The sequence below is a fragment of the Aptenodytes patagonicus genome, chromosome 5 (assembly GCF_965638725.1).
Source record: "Aptenodytes patagonicus chromosome 5, bAptPat1.pri.cur, whole genome shotgun sequence".
NCBI classification, from domain to species: domain Eukaryota; kingdom Metazoa; phylum Chordata; class Aves; order Sphenisciformes; family Spheniscidae; genus Aptenodytes; species Aptenodytes patagonicus.
Genome location: NC_134953.1, coordinates 51,876,361 through 51,894,834, shown reverse-complemented (window position 1 = coordinate 51,894,834; position 18,474 = coordinate 51,876,361). Strand labels below are relative to the sequence as shown.

The window sequence follows — 18,474 nt, the reverse complement described above, 5'->3', positions numbered from 1 at the left end:
TCTATGAGTTTTCTCCCCTACCTTTGTATAGTCTCTTAGGATTGTTTGCCTTCTCAATGTTACATTCAACCTCAATGTGGCCTTATTGCTGTTTGGTATACAAGTTAATACCATGGAAAGTTACACTGCTTTGGAAGCCTTAATCCTGTTGGTGATTAATAGCTACTTCATATGTCCTGAAATGCCTCAGATCTTTTTGTTTTCTGCCCCACAACCATGTTTGCACTTGATATCCTCCTCTGGGCTGAGCTAGGATGAAGAAGAAAAATGGCATTTAGAATCCCTCTTCTTTATACTTTTTTTCCTCAAGACAATGTTATTTGGCAGTAAAGTAAACTGAGAAGTGGAAGCTCGTCAGGAAATGTATTTTCTCTCATTTGAGAGAGGATCTTGCTAAGTAGTCTGGTTCAGCTTGGATTGTAAGCTTTTCGGAGCAGGAACTTGTCTCTTTCTTTTGTTTGTACAGCAGCTAGCGCTGTGGTCAAAGGCTAGGGCTTCTGGGCACTTGTCACCCCAAGCAATGGCATGACACAAATCACTGAGAAGTCCCTGCTCCCAGAAATTCCCCATTTAATATTAGAGTCAGACTAAACTCATCAGTTAAGTATCTGCTTTCTAGTGTGTCATGGTTTAACCTCAGTTGGCAACTGCCGCTCGCTCACTCCTCCCCCCCCGGTGGGATGGGGGAGAGAATTGGAGAGTAAAAGTGAGAAAACTCATGGGTTGAGATAAGAACAGTTTAATAATTGAAATAAAATAAAATACTACTACTAATAGTAATAATAAGAAGAATACACAAAGCAAGTGATGCACGATGCAATTGCTCACCACCCACCGACCAATGCCCAGCCAGTCCCCGAGCAGCAGCCCCCCCCCCAGCCAGCTTTCCCCCAGTTTATATACTGAGCATGACATCATATGGTATGGAATGTCCCTTTGGCCAGTTTGGGTCAGCTGTCCTGGCTGTGCCCCCTCCCAGCTCCTTGTGCACCTCCAGCCTTCTCAGTCGGTAGAGCATGGGAAGCTGAAAAGTCCTTGCCTAGTGTCAAGCACTGCTCAGCAACAACTAAAACATCGGTGTGTCATCAACATTATTCTCATCCTAAATCCAAAACACAGCACTGTACCAGCTACTAGGAAGGAAATTAACTCTATCCCAGCCGAAACCAGGACATAGTGTCTGATTCTAATGTGGAGAGGAGAATTTCTTTTCAAATGCCATTCTCTTGGACTTGTAAGTAGGCCTGTGCGGAAGGCTGTTTAGCTCAGAAGAACTGGCTGCTAAAATTCCAGTCTGTTCCTGAAGTGGCTGTTAGGATAATCTACAGCAAATTCTACTAGTACGTCCAGAAGCTTCACTGTCTGTTTAGCCATGGGTGGTAGTTCTTTCCTTGACTTGGACGTGTTTGACCCTTTTTCTTTTTTCTTTTTCCTTTTTCTCTTTTCCTTTTTTTTTTTTTGCACATGGAGGCATGTGCTGTTTGCCCTAGCTCCTCCCTGTAGAATTGCTTGATACTTATTTTGCAGTGTGCTGGTTAGAAAGTGTAGGTAGAAATATTGTCTATTACTTTACTTGTTACTTAAGCCAGCTCTGTGATTTGTGAGACTCTTCTTGATATGGTGATTCAAATAATTCTCAAATACATCACTTTGTGTATCCTGTCTCAGGGAAGCCTGCAACCTTAATAATAAAATAATCATGTGCCAGATGTCCCTCTTACACAGGTTACTTGGGTATTAAATACACATTATTCAAGTCAGTACCCTTCGGCTTATATTTGCAGGTCACCTTAAAGTGCTAACACACCTCAACAGCTGTTGACAAGTTACCATACAGCTCCTAATGCCAAGAGGTCAAGTTTGTTGACTCAGCCTACTGAAATTTAACATTTGTGCATGCTGTGCCTTTGAGACTTTAGCACTGGGTTTGAGATGAGTATAAATTAAGTGTAGTAGGTGTTTAAGGGGAGAGTTGAGATTGCAAAGAATTAAAGGACAAGATTTGTCAGGCAGCGGTTTAGGGCTGAGCACTGAGGTGGCTGCAGTCTGCAGTTCTGGAAGACATGCAGCTTTCCCAAAGGACACTTAGTGGCTTGGGAGCAGGAAGGTACTAAATGTAGGTGGAGGCTGGAAGCAGAGAGGATGGACTGGCTTCAACTGAGCTATCAAAGGAATGGACTAAGTATGGTATGGGTATATTGGAGAAGGACCATCTTTCTTTCCTTCTCACTCCAGAGTGTTGAGGCTGCTGTTGAAAGCATGGACATGAGAAATTCTGCTTAGTCTTGGTTTCCATTTTAATTAGCCTTTTCTTTTTAATAGTGCCAATGCCTGCTTCCCCATGTAGCTTTGCCAGTCCATACCACGTGCCAGTTTTTGCGGCTTCTCTTCACAAGTCTGAAGTATTGTATATGACAAGACTCCTCTTGCTCCCTCCAGGCACCCAAGTTAATCAACTACAGCTGATCTTTGTTACGCTCTGAATCGCAAAGAACTGGGTGCAGTTGAGGGAAACTTGGCTTCAGACTTGAGAATCAAAAGCTGGAGCAGAGCTGTGGAGGCCTATGAGATACAGCCTGCTGTATTCAGGTTTTTCTATATACAAGCTGCTCGAAGAGGTATGAAAAGAGATTTTGTTGATTTGTGTGACTTCAGTTCTTTAAGAAAACCTTGTAATTGTTGAGTCACTAGGGCCTTGCAGTGAACTTTTTTGTACTGGTGGCTTTGCCTTAATACTTAGAAATTATATTTACTGTGATCTGTCTTTTTTTATATACATTCTCTGTGTGAATGCTTTATGTGCCAGTATATGTGAAGTATTGCTTCAGTGAATTAAGGTGAAGATTCATGTGAATTCACCAAGTGGTTTAACCTAGGTGTTTGCCTGAAATGTGGAAAACACAGATTCATTGCCCTGTAATCATCACCTCAGAAGGAGAGACCAAAGCAGTACACTATAGAATATTCTGTGGAGGTTTGCTTCACTCTTACAGTGTTCTCATTTTGCTTTGCGTGGCATAATTTAAGTGAAGTGGAGTAGAGGAGTGACTTGCTCCAAATACAGTAGAGTTTGGTGGTTAGTGTATTTGTTTGTGGAAAGTATTCTCACTGAAAGGGGGAAACGTAGAGCTGAACTTTAAGAAAACAGATTCAGATCCTTCCTTTATCCCTGTGAATGCTCTTCCACTGTTGGACAGGAGGGAAATGTTACCCTTTTTCGTAATCCTTCCCCTGGATGTGTGATTGGTTGCTAAAGTAAATGCCCTGGTAGCAAACAGAAGAAAACATTGTCTACAAGGAAGAATAAAAAAACCTCACTTCTTGTTTGGACCAAATCCACTTTGTTTCTCAGTTAATGGGCTAAAGCAAATAAAAAAAATTTTCATACTGCTCTCTTAAAGATATGCATAGCTTGTGATTCACATTCTTCTAATAAGGGTGCTATTTTGTTCTGCATCTGAGCCTTTGTGAAGTGAGACAAATAATTTTCCATTCTCCGTGAGAACAGCAGGCAGTTTGTACAGCAGAACCAGCCAAGTGCTGCTGTGTGTGTTATGGCAGGCTGCAAACTCTTCTTGGTGGACCCCTGTTCAGAAGGAGCTCCTGGCAGTATGCAGGTGTGGCAGGCAGTAACTGGGGTTTCTGTGTCCACCCATGAGTTAATTATTCCTTTCAAAAGGATATAAATGATAGGGAATGGTGTGGAAGCTGTTACAATGGGAACTGTGTTGCTGCTTAAAGGGTAAAAGGAGTAGGTCTGGCTGCATGCAGGGAGCAAACATTTTTTTTCTACGATGTGTGCATTTAGCTCAAATCCCTTTGAGCTGCTGGACAGTTCTTGGGTGTACTGAATGCATATTGTCCTGAAATGCCATTTTCTTTTCATTCACTTCCCAGTGCAAGCCATGCTTAAAGAATGAAACCCATTATGCTTGGAAGTCAGACTAAAGTGTCTTTTCTTGGTTGCTCGAAGTTACTAGCTACTTTTAAAAATCTGATTGAACACAGGTATTGGTGAGCTGAAAAGTGGGTGGGTCACAACACACTACCAGTTACAGATTGGGCCCAAATGGGACATGGAGTGCAGAAGGGTTGTGGCTGTGAAAGTGTTACATAGTGCCAAGGTGTTAAATCTCAAAAAGATTTTAGGTGGTGATGAACATCTTGGGTTATGTTTTCCAGTACAGATTACAGTGACTGAAAGAAAACTGGCTTTGTGGATTTGTATTCGGCCAAGTAGATGAGCGTTCATTGATAGAATTTTTGCGAGTTTTATTATCTAAAATCTTTTCTGGAAGCTGCTGAAATTCCTCTGATATTTTTCTGTTCTTTACAAGTTAGGCTTAATGAGCAATCAAAGAAATGCCAAACAGTTGTATGTTGGGTTTCCTAACAATCAAGTCTTGATATGGTATGTAGCCAAGCTGGATTATATGTTGACTGCTGTTTAAAAACCCAAGAAGTACTTTGCTCTCTAATTAACGGAGTGCTGTGGGTTTTTAATGTTCTATTCCTTTTATGAAAGTTTCTTTTAAGAAGGCTTAAAGTAGATGTGTTCTCTTTATGAGTTCACTTGGCCTTTTTGTAATGAACTACTTATGGAGCTTCACACATCTGTTGAAAAATAGAGCTTCTTATAGGCTACTGCGGTGTTTTTTCTGACTTTAATAGGCCTCGTTTATCCTATAAAGAAACATACATTTTCTTACCTGATCAAGTGAGCAAACAATAGGGGTCAGATGTGGCAAAGACCCTAACAAAAAGCACATGTCCAGCCATCAGGGTGAGGTAAAGTCATATCGGGATTGCTTGAAGTTATTAATGGCAGTAAAATTTATGCTTCCTCCTGTTTTCCCAATTAAATTGAGAAACCTTTTTTTCCTAAGGTGGCTCTGCAGCAGCTGGTTCCAATACTACTTGTGTGAATATTGCCTGGGGTGTCTCCATTCCTTTATAGTAGAGGCTGGCTGAAGCACATTAAGTAACAGTTCAACTACAGGGACCAGTCTGTTGGAAAGCAGTAATTATTAAGGGATTTATTTTAATGGTAGGTTTTTTTATCATTTGTGGTGAGTATGGCCAAGGCTTAAAAAAAACCCAACCCACAACAACAAACAAAAAAAAACCCACCAAAAGAAACACAAAACAAAAACTCTTAACATTCAACTTCTAAATCCTTATTAGAAGTACAAATAAACCTAGCACGTCTAACTGACTTAAGGAGATTGTTGGGTGTACAATGTGTCTTAGAACCCAGCATTTATTTAGATACCTTAACTATAGATTAGACAGCAAACTTCAGTATTATTAAAGAAAAAATTGACTTCTGATGTTGAGAAATACAGAACTCAAAGTAGAGAGACGTTGGTATCGCTAATACTGTGTTTGAAGCAGAAATAGAATCCCAACTAACTTTAAGGTAAAAGCCTTCCCCTTATCCCTGCTTCGTGCTACTGGTAAATTGTAGTGAATTGTCAGGAGGGAATAACTGAAGTTCATAACGTCATATTTTCATATAAGCTTACAAGTTTTTGAAGTCTATTGTCTAAGATTTTTCTGACTCCTTTAACACTGTCCAGAGTTGGAAACAGTGTTTTCCCATTTTGTAGCTATTGCAGGTGGATCCTCACTAATCTGAACACTGGGCCTTTGACTGTTCAGGTGGGTGAAAGCTCATTGCTGTGGTGTGCTGCTCACAAGCGCGCATGTGTACGTAGATGTGTTACTAGCTTTTTTTAATGAAGAGGATAACTTTGGTATAATACAAGAAACTAACTTTGAGTGTTGACTGAAAACAGAAATGCTTATGGCAGCAGCAAGGACAGGAGTGGAGAGATGGCAGCAGTCTAAAGATGAGGAAGCTGAGTTGTTGGAAATTCACTAAACTGATGAATGGGAATGATCCCCTGAGCCAGTATTTCTACTGTGGAGCTTATAATATGTGACTGCGTAATTAACTGAATTCTTTTAATTGTTTCTTTGCGTATTGCAAGAGCAAATTAATACTTAAATGTAAAAAGTAAACCTAGTCTTCTACATGAACTGTTGACATCCAAAGCTTTACAGGGCATAACTTGAATGCCTAAAGTGTGACAGAACAGAAACAAGCAGCTCTAGTTTCTTGGAAAATCTCATTAAAGAAGGGGTGGGGCCCTTCTGCTAGTCTTCCTAATCTCTGATATAATCTTCATAAAGCCTGTATGAGGACCAAGGTAGAAAAGAGAGGAGCACCTTTTCCAGAGCCCTTGTGAAGCCTGCAGGCAGAGGGATGGTCTCTGTCGTGGTTTAACCCCAGCTGGCAACCAAGCACCATGCAGCCGCTCGCTCACTGCCCCCCTGGTGGGATGGGGGAGCGAATCAGAAGAGTAAAAGTGAGAAAACTCATGGGTTGAGATAAAGACAGTTTAATAGGTAAAGCAAAAGCCGCGCACGCAAGCAAAACAAGGAATTCATTCACTACTTCCCATCGGCAGGCAGGTGTTCAGCCATCTCCAGGAAAGCAGGGCTCCGTCATGCGCAACAGTTACTTGGGAAGACAAACGCCATCACTCTGAACGTCCCCGCCTTCATCCTTCTTCCTCCAGCTTTATATGCTGAGCATGACGTCACATGGTATGGAATATCCCTTTGGTCAGTTTGGGTCAGCTGTCCCGGCTGTGCCCCCTCCCAGCTTCTTGTGCACCCCCAGCCTACTCGCGGGTGGGGTGGGGTGAGATGCAGAAAAGGCCTTGACTCTGTGTAAGCGCTGCTCAGCAATAACTAAAACATCCCTGTATTATCAACACTGTTTCCAGCACAAATCCAAAACGTAGCCCCATACTAGCTACTATGAAGAAAATTAGCTTTATCCCAGCCAAAACCAGCACAGTCTCAAAGGGTCATGTGGAACAATTTTACAGATGTAGTAGTCCCACAGATCCTGAGGCTTTTACAAGTTCGGAAGTAAGGGGGAAGGTTACAATCTGGTTTCCCTTTTGGAAATGCGGAAACATCTTAACTCACAAGTTTCTGCTGTTTATCTAAGAGTTTCTCAGATGATCTGCTCCAGTGCAGGAGACCAACTGCAGATTCCCCCTGTCTGCAGTCACTAAGGCGAGAAGTCCTTTGTCAGTTGATAGTATTATCTTCAGACTCTTTGAGCTGAAGGGGAAGACATATGCTAACATAAAAATTTATTGCACTGTAGTGAGTATAGTGCTAGTATATCTCTATACAATCAATTTCTGTTCCTTTGGTCTCTGACATACAGATGCTTTGCAGGATGGGTTATAATTTTACATATTCGAGTAGTCTCATTGCGTAAAGCAAAACTTTTTGTGAGGCTGGGGCCTCAAATATCTTTTTGTTCTTTTTGGAAAAGCTATCAGATCTATGAGAAACTTGTAGATCATCACCAAATGACCTTTTAAATAACAAAACTGTAATGTTTCACAATAAGAAGATTATAACTGAATTGTTTACCTTTCTTCCAAGACTTTGCCAATAAGAGTATCCTGGCGCTTGCACAGGAACAGTATCTCTCGAATAATAGGGAACTTAATTCTTGTTATCTGGAAGACTCAAAAGCTCAGCCAATATTTAACTCCACTTTTTGGGCTTAGTAGATGTGAACTTCAACTTTGTGCTTCAGTGACTTTGAAACATGGGTAATAGCAGTTTCCATTTCAATGTGGTGAATCACCCCTTTCTCAAAGTGAAAGGTAGTAACCTGCATATTTTTTTTTCTGCCTTTGAGCAGGAGCATTTTGAAATATAGCTGCACCATCCATTCAGAACTGAGGCTGCTCTGCTATGGAGCTGTGCACCTGCAGAACCAGGAGCATGGGAAACCTCCACCTATTTTCATTCCCACTGAATTCCAAACAGGAAGATTGGAAGGGTGGTTTTAGAGCAGAGAAGTCTGAATATTTTCTAGTAATTGTAATTGGAGCAGTTGATGTAGTTTAATGAAATGTCGTGCAGATATGGCAAAAATGATGCATGTCCTTCTATAAATTTTAATTTATTTGTATAGCATTTAATTTATGTAGCTTGGTGGAGACTTCTAAAGGAGCAGCTTTGTGTGGAATTTCTTCCACCTACTTTGGAAGTGGATGTTTTCTTAATTTGATTCAAACTAAGAACCACCTCTTCTAATTTCCAGTTTCTTAGAAAAAGAATTAACTACCATTATTCCATCTCTTGCTTCTTCCTTGATCATAGCTGTTAAGTTTTGGGCCCCTAACTACAAGAAAGACATTGAGGTGCTGGAGCATGTCCAAAGAAGGGCAATGAAGCTGGTGAAGGGTCTGGAGCACAAGTCTTATGAGGAGCAGCTGAGGGAACTGGGATTGTTTAGTCTCAGAAAAGGAGGCTCAGGGGAAACCTTATTGCTCTCTACAACTACCTGAAAAGAGGTTGTAGCGAGGTGGGGGTTGGTCTCTTCTCCCAAGTAACAAGCCATAGGACAAGAGGAAATGGCCTCAAGTTGTGCCAGGGGAGGTTTAGATGGGATATTAGGAAAAATTTCTTCACCAAAAGGGTTGTCAAGCATTGGAACAGGCTGCCCAGGGAAGTGGTGGAGTCACCATCCCTGGAGGTATTTAAAAGACGAGTAGATGTGGTGCTTAGGGACATGGTTTAGTGGTAGACTTGGCAGGGTCAGGTTAATGGTTGGACTGGATGATCTTAGAGGTCTTTTCCAACCTAAATGATTTTATGATTCTATGACAGCTTGACCTGTCATACCAAAATGTATTTCTTTTGTGGAGAAAAGAGAAGTAGCTTTATCTTCTTCCTTCAGGGATAATCCTATTGTCTCCTGTTTTCTCTCTAATCTGAACTTCTAATTGATTTCTCTCTGGTCTGTGCAGCGTGGGATATTAAAACCAATAATATTCCAATTTCTGTGTGAATTCATATGAGTTCAAGTATGATTGGTTGTAGGACATCCTAAATAACAATTTTTTTTTTCTGTAGGAAGATCAAGCCTCAAAAAAGGACATAGCTAAATTTAGCAGTATATTGTCTGCCCGGTGGCTATGCTTTGTTGTCTTTTATGAGTAGCAATACTGCAGTGAGGTGTTTACTGTGTATTTTTCAGTCTGCCTTGCATAGAGTTCCAGGCAAAGAAATTGAGCCTGAGGCTCCAGATGTGCAGCTTCATTTTTGTCTGTAGCTGTAACATTAAATAACTCAACCTAAATTAGTCATTTATTAGTCCTTTGGCTTAGAAATCATCATTACACTTCCTTTGTTTCCTAGAAGAAAAAATTGTATCCATGTTTCAGATGTGGCATGTACTTAGTTCTTTTTGGGAAGAAGAAAAAAAAAAAAAAGCACAACCATGGCGAAATCAGGGTTTTAAGTTAGGCTTATGGTATGAAGCCAGTTTCAAATAACATAAAGGTGGCACAAGAGGGGTTATTAGTATGTAATTAATATCATAATGTATTATTTACAATGCCTAGTCTCCTTGAGTATGAGCAGATTTGATAATTCTTTCAGGTTCTTCTGATAAAATAAACTGATATATCCAATATGATTTATATTTACATATGCAAATCAAACCAATATGTGTCTAAACCACACATGGAGTAACTTAGTCCAACTGTTTCAGAGCTGGTTGCAGGGAATAATGTGGGATAGAGGTAAGCAGAGATACCTTTCTATCACTTTTTTCCTAAGATCACTGCTAATTATGATACATGTGAATAAACTCTTGATTTCAATTTTTTCTGACAGCAGTGTGAGACTGTATAGATCTGATATTCAGTTTGTGACATTCTTGTCCATCTAGATTTCTTATTTGCCTAATTTTGCAGCAGAGTTCACTTCAGAGTATCAGAGTTTGGAACTGAAATAAAGATTCACTCTGCCATTTTAGTAGGAATTTACCTTCGTTTGTGTTCTGGTTTTGATATAGTATAGTTAATATTTTACACATGAGTTGGATAGGGTATATTTCATATCTAATGTGGAGGCATTGATGATTCCATTAGAAATGATGGCTACTTGAATTACTGATAGTGTTACATTTGAATAATTTAGTCCATCATTTATATTCTCATTTTTACTTTAGCATTTGAAAGCTGAATGCTGCTACTGCAACTCAAATTGGCATTTCAGTTTTACAGCTTTAGAGTTTCTCTTTTGTTATCGTGGAGCTGATGGAGGATTTTTTCATTTTAAGCTCACAAACTCAACCAAAATGTAGGACCTGATCTCGTGATCAAGAAATTGTATTTTTTTTCTTTAGCTTCTGCTACTAGAACCATTTAGATCTTTAACCTTAGTAAGAACTAGACATGGAATTCAGGCGTTGGTCCACAGAACTGGCACATGGCTTCTTATTAATGTTCAAAGGCTAAAAATCTGAAGCCATTTTGAACACAGAACCCATCATGTATTTATTTCCCTCTCTAATTTGCAGAAAACTAGTTGTGAAAACAGCCCGAGGGACCTGATATTTTTCCATCCCAGCTGCTCCAGCTGAACTACAGCTGCAAAAAAAAAAATCTAAGTATTGTTTCTATAAACTGTTGAGTGTATTTTATAACACAATAATTCCCACAAAATCAGTAACTGCAGTTAATGACCGGTTTGTTAAGGCATTAACTACACTCGGCTGGGAATGACCAATTTCTCTGGCATGGCTGTGTAAGAACTAAGGATAATTCAGTAACACTTTCAAATAATTATTTGGTTAATTAATGGTAAATTCTTGTGGAAATCCTATCAAAGTACTCGTGACCCCTACATTTAATATCCAATGAGTTCATTATGATTCATGTTTTATTGCCATAAATACCAGAAGAATCCATAATGACTAGGCCATTATTTTCCAGGCTGCCCTTACTGCTTTAGGCCATTTGGCTATTCCACCTTCAGTCATAAAAAGTTTGATGCTCAAAACTACCAGCGTTTGTAGGCCACAACTTTCTGGCACCCCACCAAAACTTTGGTGATTTTTATGAACACGTTTGGCAGAGAATTGTTTTGTCTCTTCTTTCTCTTGCTTTTTCTAGTTAGAGCAATAATTGATGCCTACTGTACCAAGTCATAAGGAAGTCTTTCTTGCAGTGTCTGCTTTTTCATGTGTGGCCTTCAGTAGTGGTCAAAAATAGCAGAAAAGGTATCACTTCCATGCTTTGGAAAGCTGTTCTCCAGCCAGGTACTGGGCAGGGTTTGAATTTTTTACAGCCAAGTCTCTAAACAATGATTTAGGGCTTTATTCATTAGCATTCAGATGAGTATAAAATAATTATATTAAAAAAAAGTAATCTTGGTACTGGCATATTCAAGTAATAGTCAATAGCTGCCAGTTTATGTTTTTGGGAGTGAAGTCCCTAAGTAAAAGGATGGCAATTGGCCCGTTGGTGGATTTTTCAGTCTGTCACTTCTTATCCTTTTATACAATCTTCAGCCTGCAAGATGATGCTTGGTGTTTAAAACGCTGTAGCTGTTGAATCTGTTCTCTTCCTAATCTTAGACAAGCTAGTTATTCACTGTTTCTGGTCAACTTTCCAATAGGCTGTATGCTTCCTAATTGAGTGTGAGATTAACAATTGCATTAAATCATGCTGGCTGTGCTTAGAAACAACCACCTCCTCTTGATTTTCCTGAAGCGTTTGATTCTTTGGATCATGAGTTGCCACTGTTCTGCATGAGAACTGAAAAAAGTCAGGAGGTTCTGCTTTTCCTCCACCAAAGTGCTTCCATAGGGAAAGTGGGCCAGTGAAACTTCCAGAGATCAGCCTGAGATTCTGTTTTTTCTGCAAAATTAAAATGAAATGAAACTTAAAATACATACACCATTAAATACTTTAAAGCTGTTTTAGCTGCACACTGTTTTCTTTTAACTTCAGTTCTGTAGTTTACTTTCATCTCCAGGTTAGTAGAATTCAGGGGTTTTTTTCCATTTATTCACAATTGAAAAATATTTCCATGCTGAGCCTGTGAGTTAAATGCTCTAAACCCCTCTCTGTTCCCTGTGTTGACAGTAGGACAGGGGAATTCAGGGAAAATGGGTCAGGTAACTGCAGAGCAAGAAGAAATTTAAATTCAACTCTTCTTTTTGAAACTATAGCTGTCTTTGCCTTTGGTGTGTCATGAAATCTGCCTTATGGAACATACTTTGGGAGAATGATTTAAGTGCTAATCATTAAGAGCCAACTCATTAAGAGTTCATTCAGAGAAAATAAATTTATTTGAATCCTAGATATTCTTCACACTTTAAGTTGAGTATCTAGGTATTTTTTATTATTTTTGGCAGTTTAGAAACCAAGGCAGTGCTGTCATTCAGCAGTGATACCCAAGGTGTTCTTAAGGCATTAGAAAGGTTATTGTGACAGACTGGACCTTTGAAAAAAGGGGAGAGAAAATTATGCAAAGAGTTTTTTTCTCAAAAAACAGAAGGCCTTTGCTGCTACAGTAGGCTATTTTATTTGAAAATAAGCTACCAGTATTGCCAAATACCAGGAAATAAACTACTATTGCTACCAAGTGTAAGGCTTTATCTTAACTGATGCTTTCTCTTGGCACAAATGAAGCTTTGCAAAAATAAGGATGAAAAAAAATCATGAAGGACGGAGGTTAAGCAGATAGAAAGTAGCACCATTCTTGTGGACTGCCTTCCAGTTCATACCCACTGAAGGTCTGGTCCAACTTCACTCTAGTTTGTTTTTCCTGTTACTGTTCTGGGGAGCCAACTTTCCTCCCTTTTATACTGGTTTGTCTTTTACTTCACATACTGTTTCCTGCATTATCCAGCAAAGTGTAATTGTAATTTAAGTCTTAAATTTGAGTCTTGATGTTTGAGTCTTAAATGGAGGCATGGAAAGAAGTGGTAAGAGCAGTGTAAACAGCTTTTTTTTTTTTTCCTAGCCCCATGAAATTTCAGGGCATAACTTACTCTTTAAATTTTTATATTTGCTTAGCAGCAGCCTTTAGCTGTATGTATGGCAAGTTTTTTTTTTTCATGTAACTGTTGGATTTACAGTGTCGCTACAAGTGAACATGTAGGTAGGATGACCAGTCACAAGAGAAGCATGGAAGGTAATAAACACTTCATTTTGTTTGCTTAAAACAGAATGGGTATGCTTTAGCAACTATAGTACTGTCTGTGCTTTTATTTTAATAGTCAGAGTAGCTTTCAAAGTTGGCCATTATCCTTTGTCCAGCTGTTAAGTGCATGGAGGGCTGTGATACAACTTGTTTTTTTTCAAACAGGTAAGAATCCAGAAGGATCTGAAAGGTCAGCTGTGTTTCTAGGCTTGGCATGGGAAAGAATACTTCACTGTTGTATGGCAACTGCCAGAAGGGTTTCGTGGGTCTCTTTTGGTAATTCAATTTTGAAAAAAAGCACGAATTTGCGTTGTCAGGATAAAGGCATCATATCCTTGCTGCTTAAGGGAAATTCCAGCTCCCAATGATGTATGCAGAAGAAAAATTTAACTGTGTTGGTTGCTGTTTGAGGTCTCGATGCTTTGCCAAAATGTTAAACAGATATATTCTAACTTAGCTTAAATAGAAGTAGAAGGTAGGATATTTCTGATCAGTTGTGTAAGAACAGTGAATATATTCTGAGTTGATGATCTTATTGCATCCTGGTCTAACTAATATAAACATTCAGATGAGTGTTTTATCCCATATATAGCCACTATCCTGCTAATGTAGAGCTAGAGGAGAGCTCAAGAGAATGCTCAGCACAGACTTTGGCAGTGAGTCAGGATCAAACATGTCTGTGTTCTTAAGAAAAAACTTGTACATTTGTCAAAGTTGGTTTTATAGAACCTTTCAGTTAATGTGAGTAGGCCGTGAAGTATTTAACTGCTCCAATTTTTCTTGAGAATCTTTCTCTCTTTGGTGTAAGCATTAATGTGAAAATATACTATTGTTGTCTTTGAAATGTACCAAACACAAAAGGCACCCACAGGATGATAATATCATCTAGGCTAATAAAACAATCAGTGTGTGACTTACTTGAAAGGCACTGAATTCCTTCTACAACACTTTTTGGTGGTAGTTGTTATTTTTCTCTCTGGCATTGCTGCATTCTTTATAATTTCATTTGGAGACAAGCTTGTTGTTTCAACAGGACTATCTACGGCTAATTTGGCATTACATTTGATACTTAATTTCCTAGCTGGAAACTGATGAAGGCTTTCCCTGGAGGGCCTGTCATTGTTAAGTGTTCCTTTCACAAAATATATTTCTTGCAAAGTGGGGTTAAGGAAATGTTTTGAGGTGCTGGAGAGAAGGGGAGTAGTTAATGTTGCCTTTGTTCCCTCTTTGCACAAATACATTGTTCATTTGGGTAGGCCAGGTGAGACCCTTTCATTAATGTTGCATTTCTAATTTAAATTTTCCCTCTGTTAGGATTTTTGTGCTTTTTGTTTTCCCCCTTTAAATGTTTACAGTACTTAAAATACCAGGCTTCTATTAATACGGATTTTTTTCTCCTTCTAGCAAATGAAAACTACAAACAAGTAGCAATGTGTATTCTGTATCACATAAGCATGGATGATCGCTTTAAATCAATGTTTGCATACACTGACTGTATACCACAGGTATGTGCTTTTATATCTGATGAGGTGGTAAGATGCATCTTTCCCTGTGCTCGTCTTTTCCTCACTCATAGCAGAGCACGCACTGACACCCACAGGTGAAAGTGGGAACCACCACAATGCTGCTGAGTCGGTAGTGAACCACCCACTCATTGGGCAGTCTGAGTGTTCTTGCTGTCTTTTAATGGTCCCCAGAAAAAGGATAGGTGACACGTTCTCTGTCAGTGCTGCTAACACTTGAGCTGCATCAATGAATTGGTAAAAATACAGGTGACCTGATACATTTCTAGAGAAGATCGGGAATGCTTGAAAGAGATTAAAGCTTGAGCACAGCAGGTCCTTGGGGAACCTCGTGGAAAGTATTTCCTTTACTGTTTTAGAAGACATTCTTTTCTGATCCCATTGGGTATCAAAATTTCAATGTCTCCGATGTTACAGGATATGAACTGGAAACTAGCCAAGCAGTGTTACGTTGCTACGTGACAATTCCTTTTCCAACTGCAGGCATGCACAACAGGGGGGACTTGAAGACTATGGAAGGCTCTTCACCGATCTTTCAGGCTACAGTTTGTTGCATGACTTCTTGTCTCCAGTCATAGTCTTTGATCCAAGCACAGACACAATATCATGGGTTTTGGGGATTTGTTTTGGGTTTTGTGTGTGTGTTTTTTGTGTGCTTTGTTGTTTGTTTGTTTGTTAACAAGTACCAAATCCTCTCTTACTGATCTTTTTCTCAGTCCTGATGAGGCTGGAGTTGAGAAAGCCTGTGTTGCATAAGTGTAAAAGCTTGCCGGTAGCTTTTTCAGAATTGCACCGCGGTATCTTCTTTCCTGCCAAACATGTTTTTAACATCAAATACATCCAGAATGGGAAGTTGCCATGGAAAGTTTTCAGAATGTCTCTAGTCATTGTCTCATGACAAAAATGGTGATGTTTTTCCAAATACAGGAGGATTTTGGAGAAGAGAGAGGGGAGAACTGGTGGGAATAACTAGTACATGTTACAAAATGGTCTTGTAAACATCCTGCTGACTGCCTTTTCTGCCACAAGAAGCAAGTATACGTTAAAGCATTTGCATGATATAAGGGACCTGCTTTGTTCTGAGCAGTTACTGGCCAAAGCAGAATTCATGCACTGTGTTTCAGGGCTCGCTTATGACGTGCTTTCAGGGAATCTTGGCATGGGTCTTAGATCTCCAGTGCCAAATGTAAGGGGCTGTGGAAACTTCAGTGATATCATACTCTGAGCTTTGGTGAACATCACTGTTCTGATAGGCAGTGACTGCTCAAAGTAGTGCTTCCAGAGCTGTATCCAAAGACTAACAGAGCAGGAAACAAGTCTGCTGCCTTCATTGGACTTTGGCTATAACTACAGAATTCGAAGGATACCTATGGCTATTGATGCTTCAGTGGTTGATATAATTATTCACAGATCACATCTGCCAACTGTTCAAAAAGGACAAGCTGGACGATCAGAGCTTGAATTTTATTAATGAATGTTCAAAATTAAGACAGTTATTAAAGAAGACGGAGGTGGCAGAAAACATGGGAAGTGGATAAGGCATCAGGAGAAGAAAATGACCTTTTTAAAAGGAGTCCCTGACATCTGATTCTACCCTAGAAAACCAAATTCTCTTTTCAATAGTAGCACATGCCCTTCTGTGGGTTTGTTTTCTTTTGAGAAAAGATGTACATCTAAACTGGCAAATACTCAATAATGAATGTTTAGCTGTTGTAGAAAGTTATTGGAAAATCCATCCCCTGTTGTCATTTGGAACAGGCGAAGTGCTTGACAAGGGCTTGCGCGTGCTGTCCCAGGTAAACATCCTTGTGGATTGTAGGAGTTAGTGGGTGCTATTCTAGTAACAGTTAAAAGTGAGTATTAACAGTTCATTCTTGTTTAGACCTCAGCAATGCGTGTTTTGTTTAAATAGGTGCAAATGCCATCCAGATGCTTATAAAAGCCTTTATTGGTAATAACCTGGCCAATCAAAGGGCATGGTTAGGCAGTGATGTCATGGTGATATTTAATATTTTACCACAGAGCAGTGTGCAAGTTCTCCGCAGCTACCCACATGTTTTCCACCATGGTTGTCCTGTTTGGCCCCTCTTTGATCTATAAGCTTCTTTTCAGCTTAATGCTGGTAAACGTCCTCTCTTGACAGCACCCTTTGCTCCTGTCCGCCATTATCTGCTGAAGTTCAGAAACCAGAGCATCACTTCAAACAGCAGAGTTAGGGAGTAGCCGGTCAGGAGAGATTCCTGAGGCATGCAGTTCTGGCATAATCATTCAAAGATGTTTGAGCTGGGCTTGGGGAGGGGGTTGGACAGAGGTGTATGTGAATGGAGAGCTGTGGGGGTTGGCCTCTGGTCACTGGTAAATAAGTGAAGGCAGGTGCCAGAGAGTCTAGACACAGTGATTTCAGTCCTGGTCTGTGGTATCTGATACTCAATATGGGACTTGTCTGATTGAACACTACTGCCTCTTCATTGCACATGCTGCAGTCTTTTTACTGCCTTCCTGTTAAATCAGTAAAAGATGACAATGGACATAGTAAAAGCAGAACAAATTTAATTTTAATATTTCCTATTTGGCAGCAATTACTCTTCCTTTTGAAGTGGCACAAGAAGCAATCAAATTAAATGAAGACATAATGGGAAACATGGAGCTTGTACGAAACTATTATTTTAAAATTTGAACGGCTTTAATTGAAACTGGATATATTTTTTTCTTTTTATAGAGAAGTAGTTCAGTAATTAACAGTGTAATCCCATCTTGTTAAACATCTAATTTCCACAGATTTTGTATTGTGTAAGTAATGAGAATGTTTCCCTTCAAATTATTTGAAGGGTTTTAAAAATCTGTTTTTAAAGGTTTTGTAACATAAGAATTGCAGGGGGTGATTTCTGAATGCTCATGTTCTACTTGTTAAGTGGCAACTTTCTTCTCTGGTTAATTCGCTCTTATGTGACTGTCGGGCTTACGGTTTTAATAAACTAGGGATTTTATAAGTTCTTAAAACAACCTAGGGAAACCTGATTCTACCTTTTTAAGAAAGGGAGGAAGAAGTCAGTGATAGCTTTTAAATTAGTGCATGAAAGTCCCAGAAAAATAGATTAATAACTATGTTGTAACCTAAATATGTTGAGTTTTTGTTATTTGGGGTCCATTTGGAATGACAGCCTGCTATCTGGTAATAGATAAACATACAGAGTTGCTGTAGTAAAATACTTTGGAGTGAAATTCCTGCAATCCTATTGTTCCTTCTGTGTCCCCCCCCCCCAAATGGATTGTTTACCTACTTTCTCTAGTGTTTAATGCATTACAAACTGTCTTTCCACCAGGGGGCAAGCACACAAATATTTAGTGATTAGTTGTTGATTTCTTCTCCCCCCACCTCTTTTTGACACAGAGGTACATTTTTTGTATCTTACGTCCTGCTTGTCTTTAGGTTCAGTTGTTTCTACTTCCAGTAATCTCAGTCTTGTCATCACGCTGCTTTGCATTATAATCTTGATGTGTCTTATGAGCTGAGCACGTTTTAGGAGCAAATAGAATGATGTCCTGCAGCCTGTCAATGAGGAAGCCATGCAACTTGTCTGCCATGGTTAGAAACAGAGAAAAAGAAATGGATGTATTTGAGTCATGTTCATATATTTAATATGCCACTTAAAATGTTTGTATTGAACAAAATGAGACTAGATAGCCTGTGATGTAATGGACAATACAGGCACCAGGTGCATAAAATGATGGCAATCCATAGGTTATTTGCCTAAGGAATCATCTGGGAATTCACTGACGCTGAAGAGTTGGAACAGCGTTATAGGCGATTGTCTACTTATGTTAACCCAGGTTGTTCTGTCCCGTTACCAAAAGAATAGGACTAGTACTAAGAAGTCTTTGGTATATGGCAGTGTTCAGTGTTCAG

At 39.5% G+C, this 18,474-nt stretch overlaps 1 protein-coding gene across 1 annotated transcript in view; it reads left to right on the top strand.

The window, feature by feature from the left end:
• The window catches only part of KIFAP3 (kinesin associated protein 3), a 73,652-nt gene that overhangs the window by 15,469 nt on the left and 39,709 nt on the right, over positions 1-18,474 (top strand). Inside the window, exon 11 of the mRNA XM_076339744.1 lies at positions 14,449-14,549. Coding sequence (XP_076195859.1) covers positions 14,449-14,549 — 101 coding nt within the window. The remainder of the gene's footprint in view (positions 1-14,448; positions 14,550-18,474) is intronic.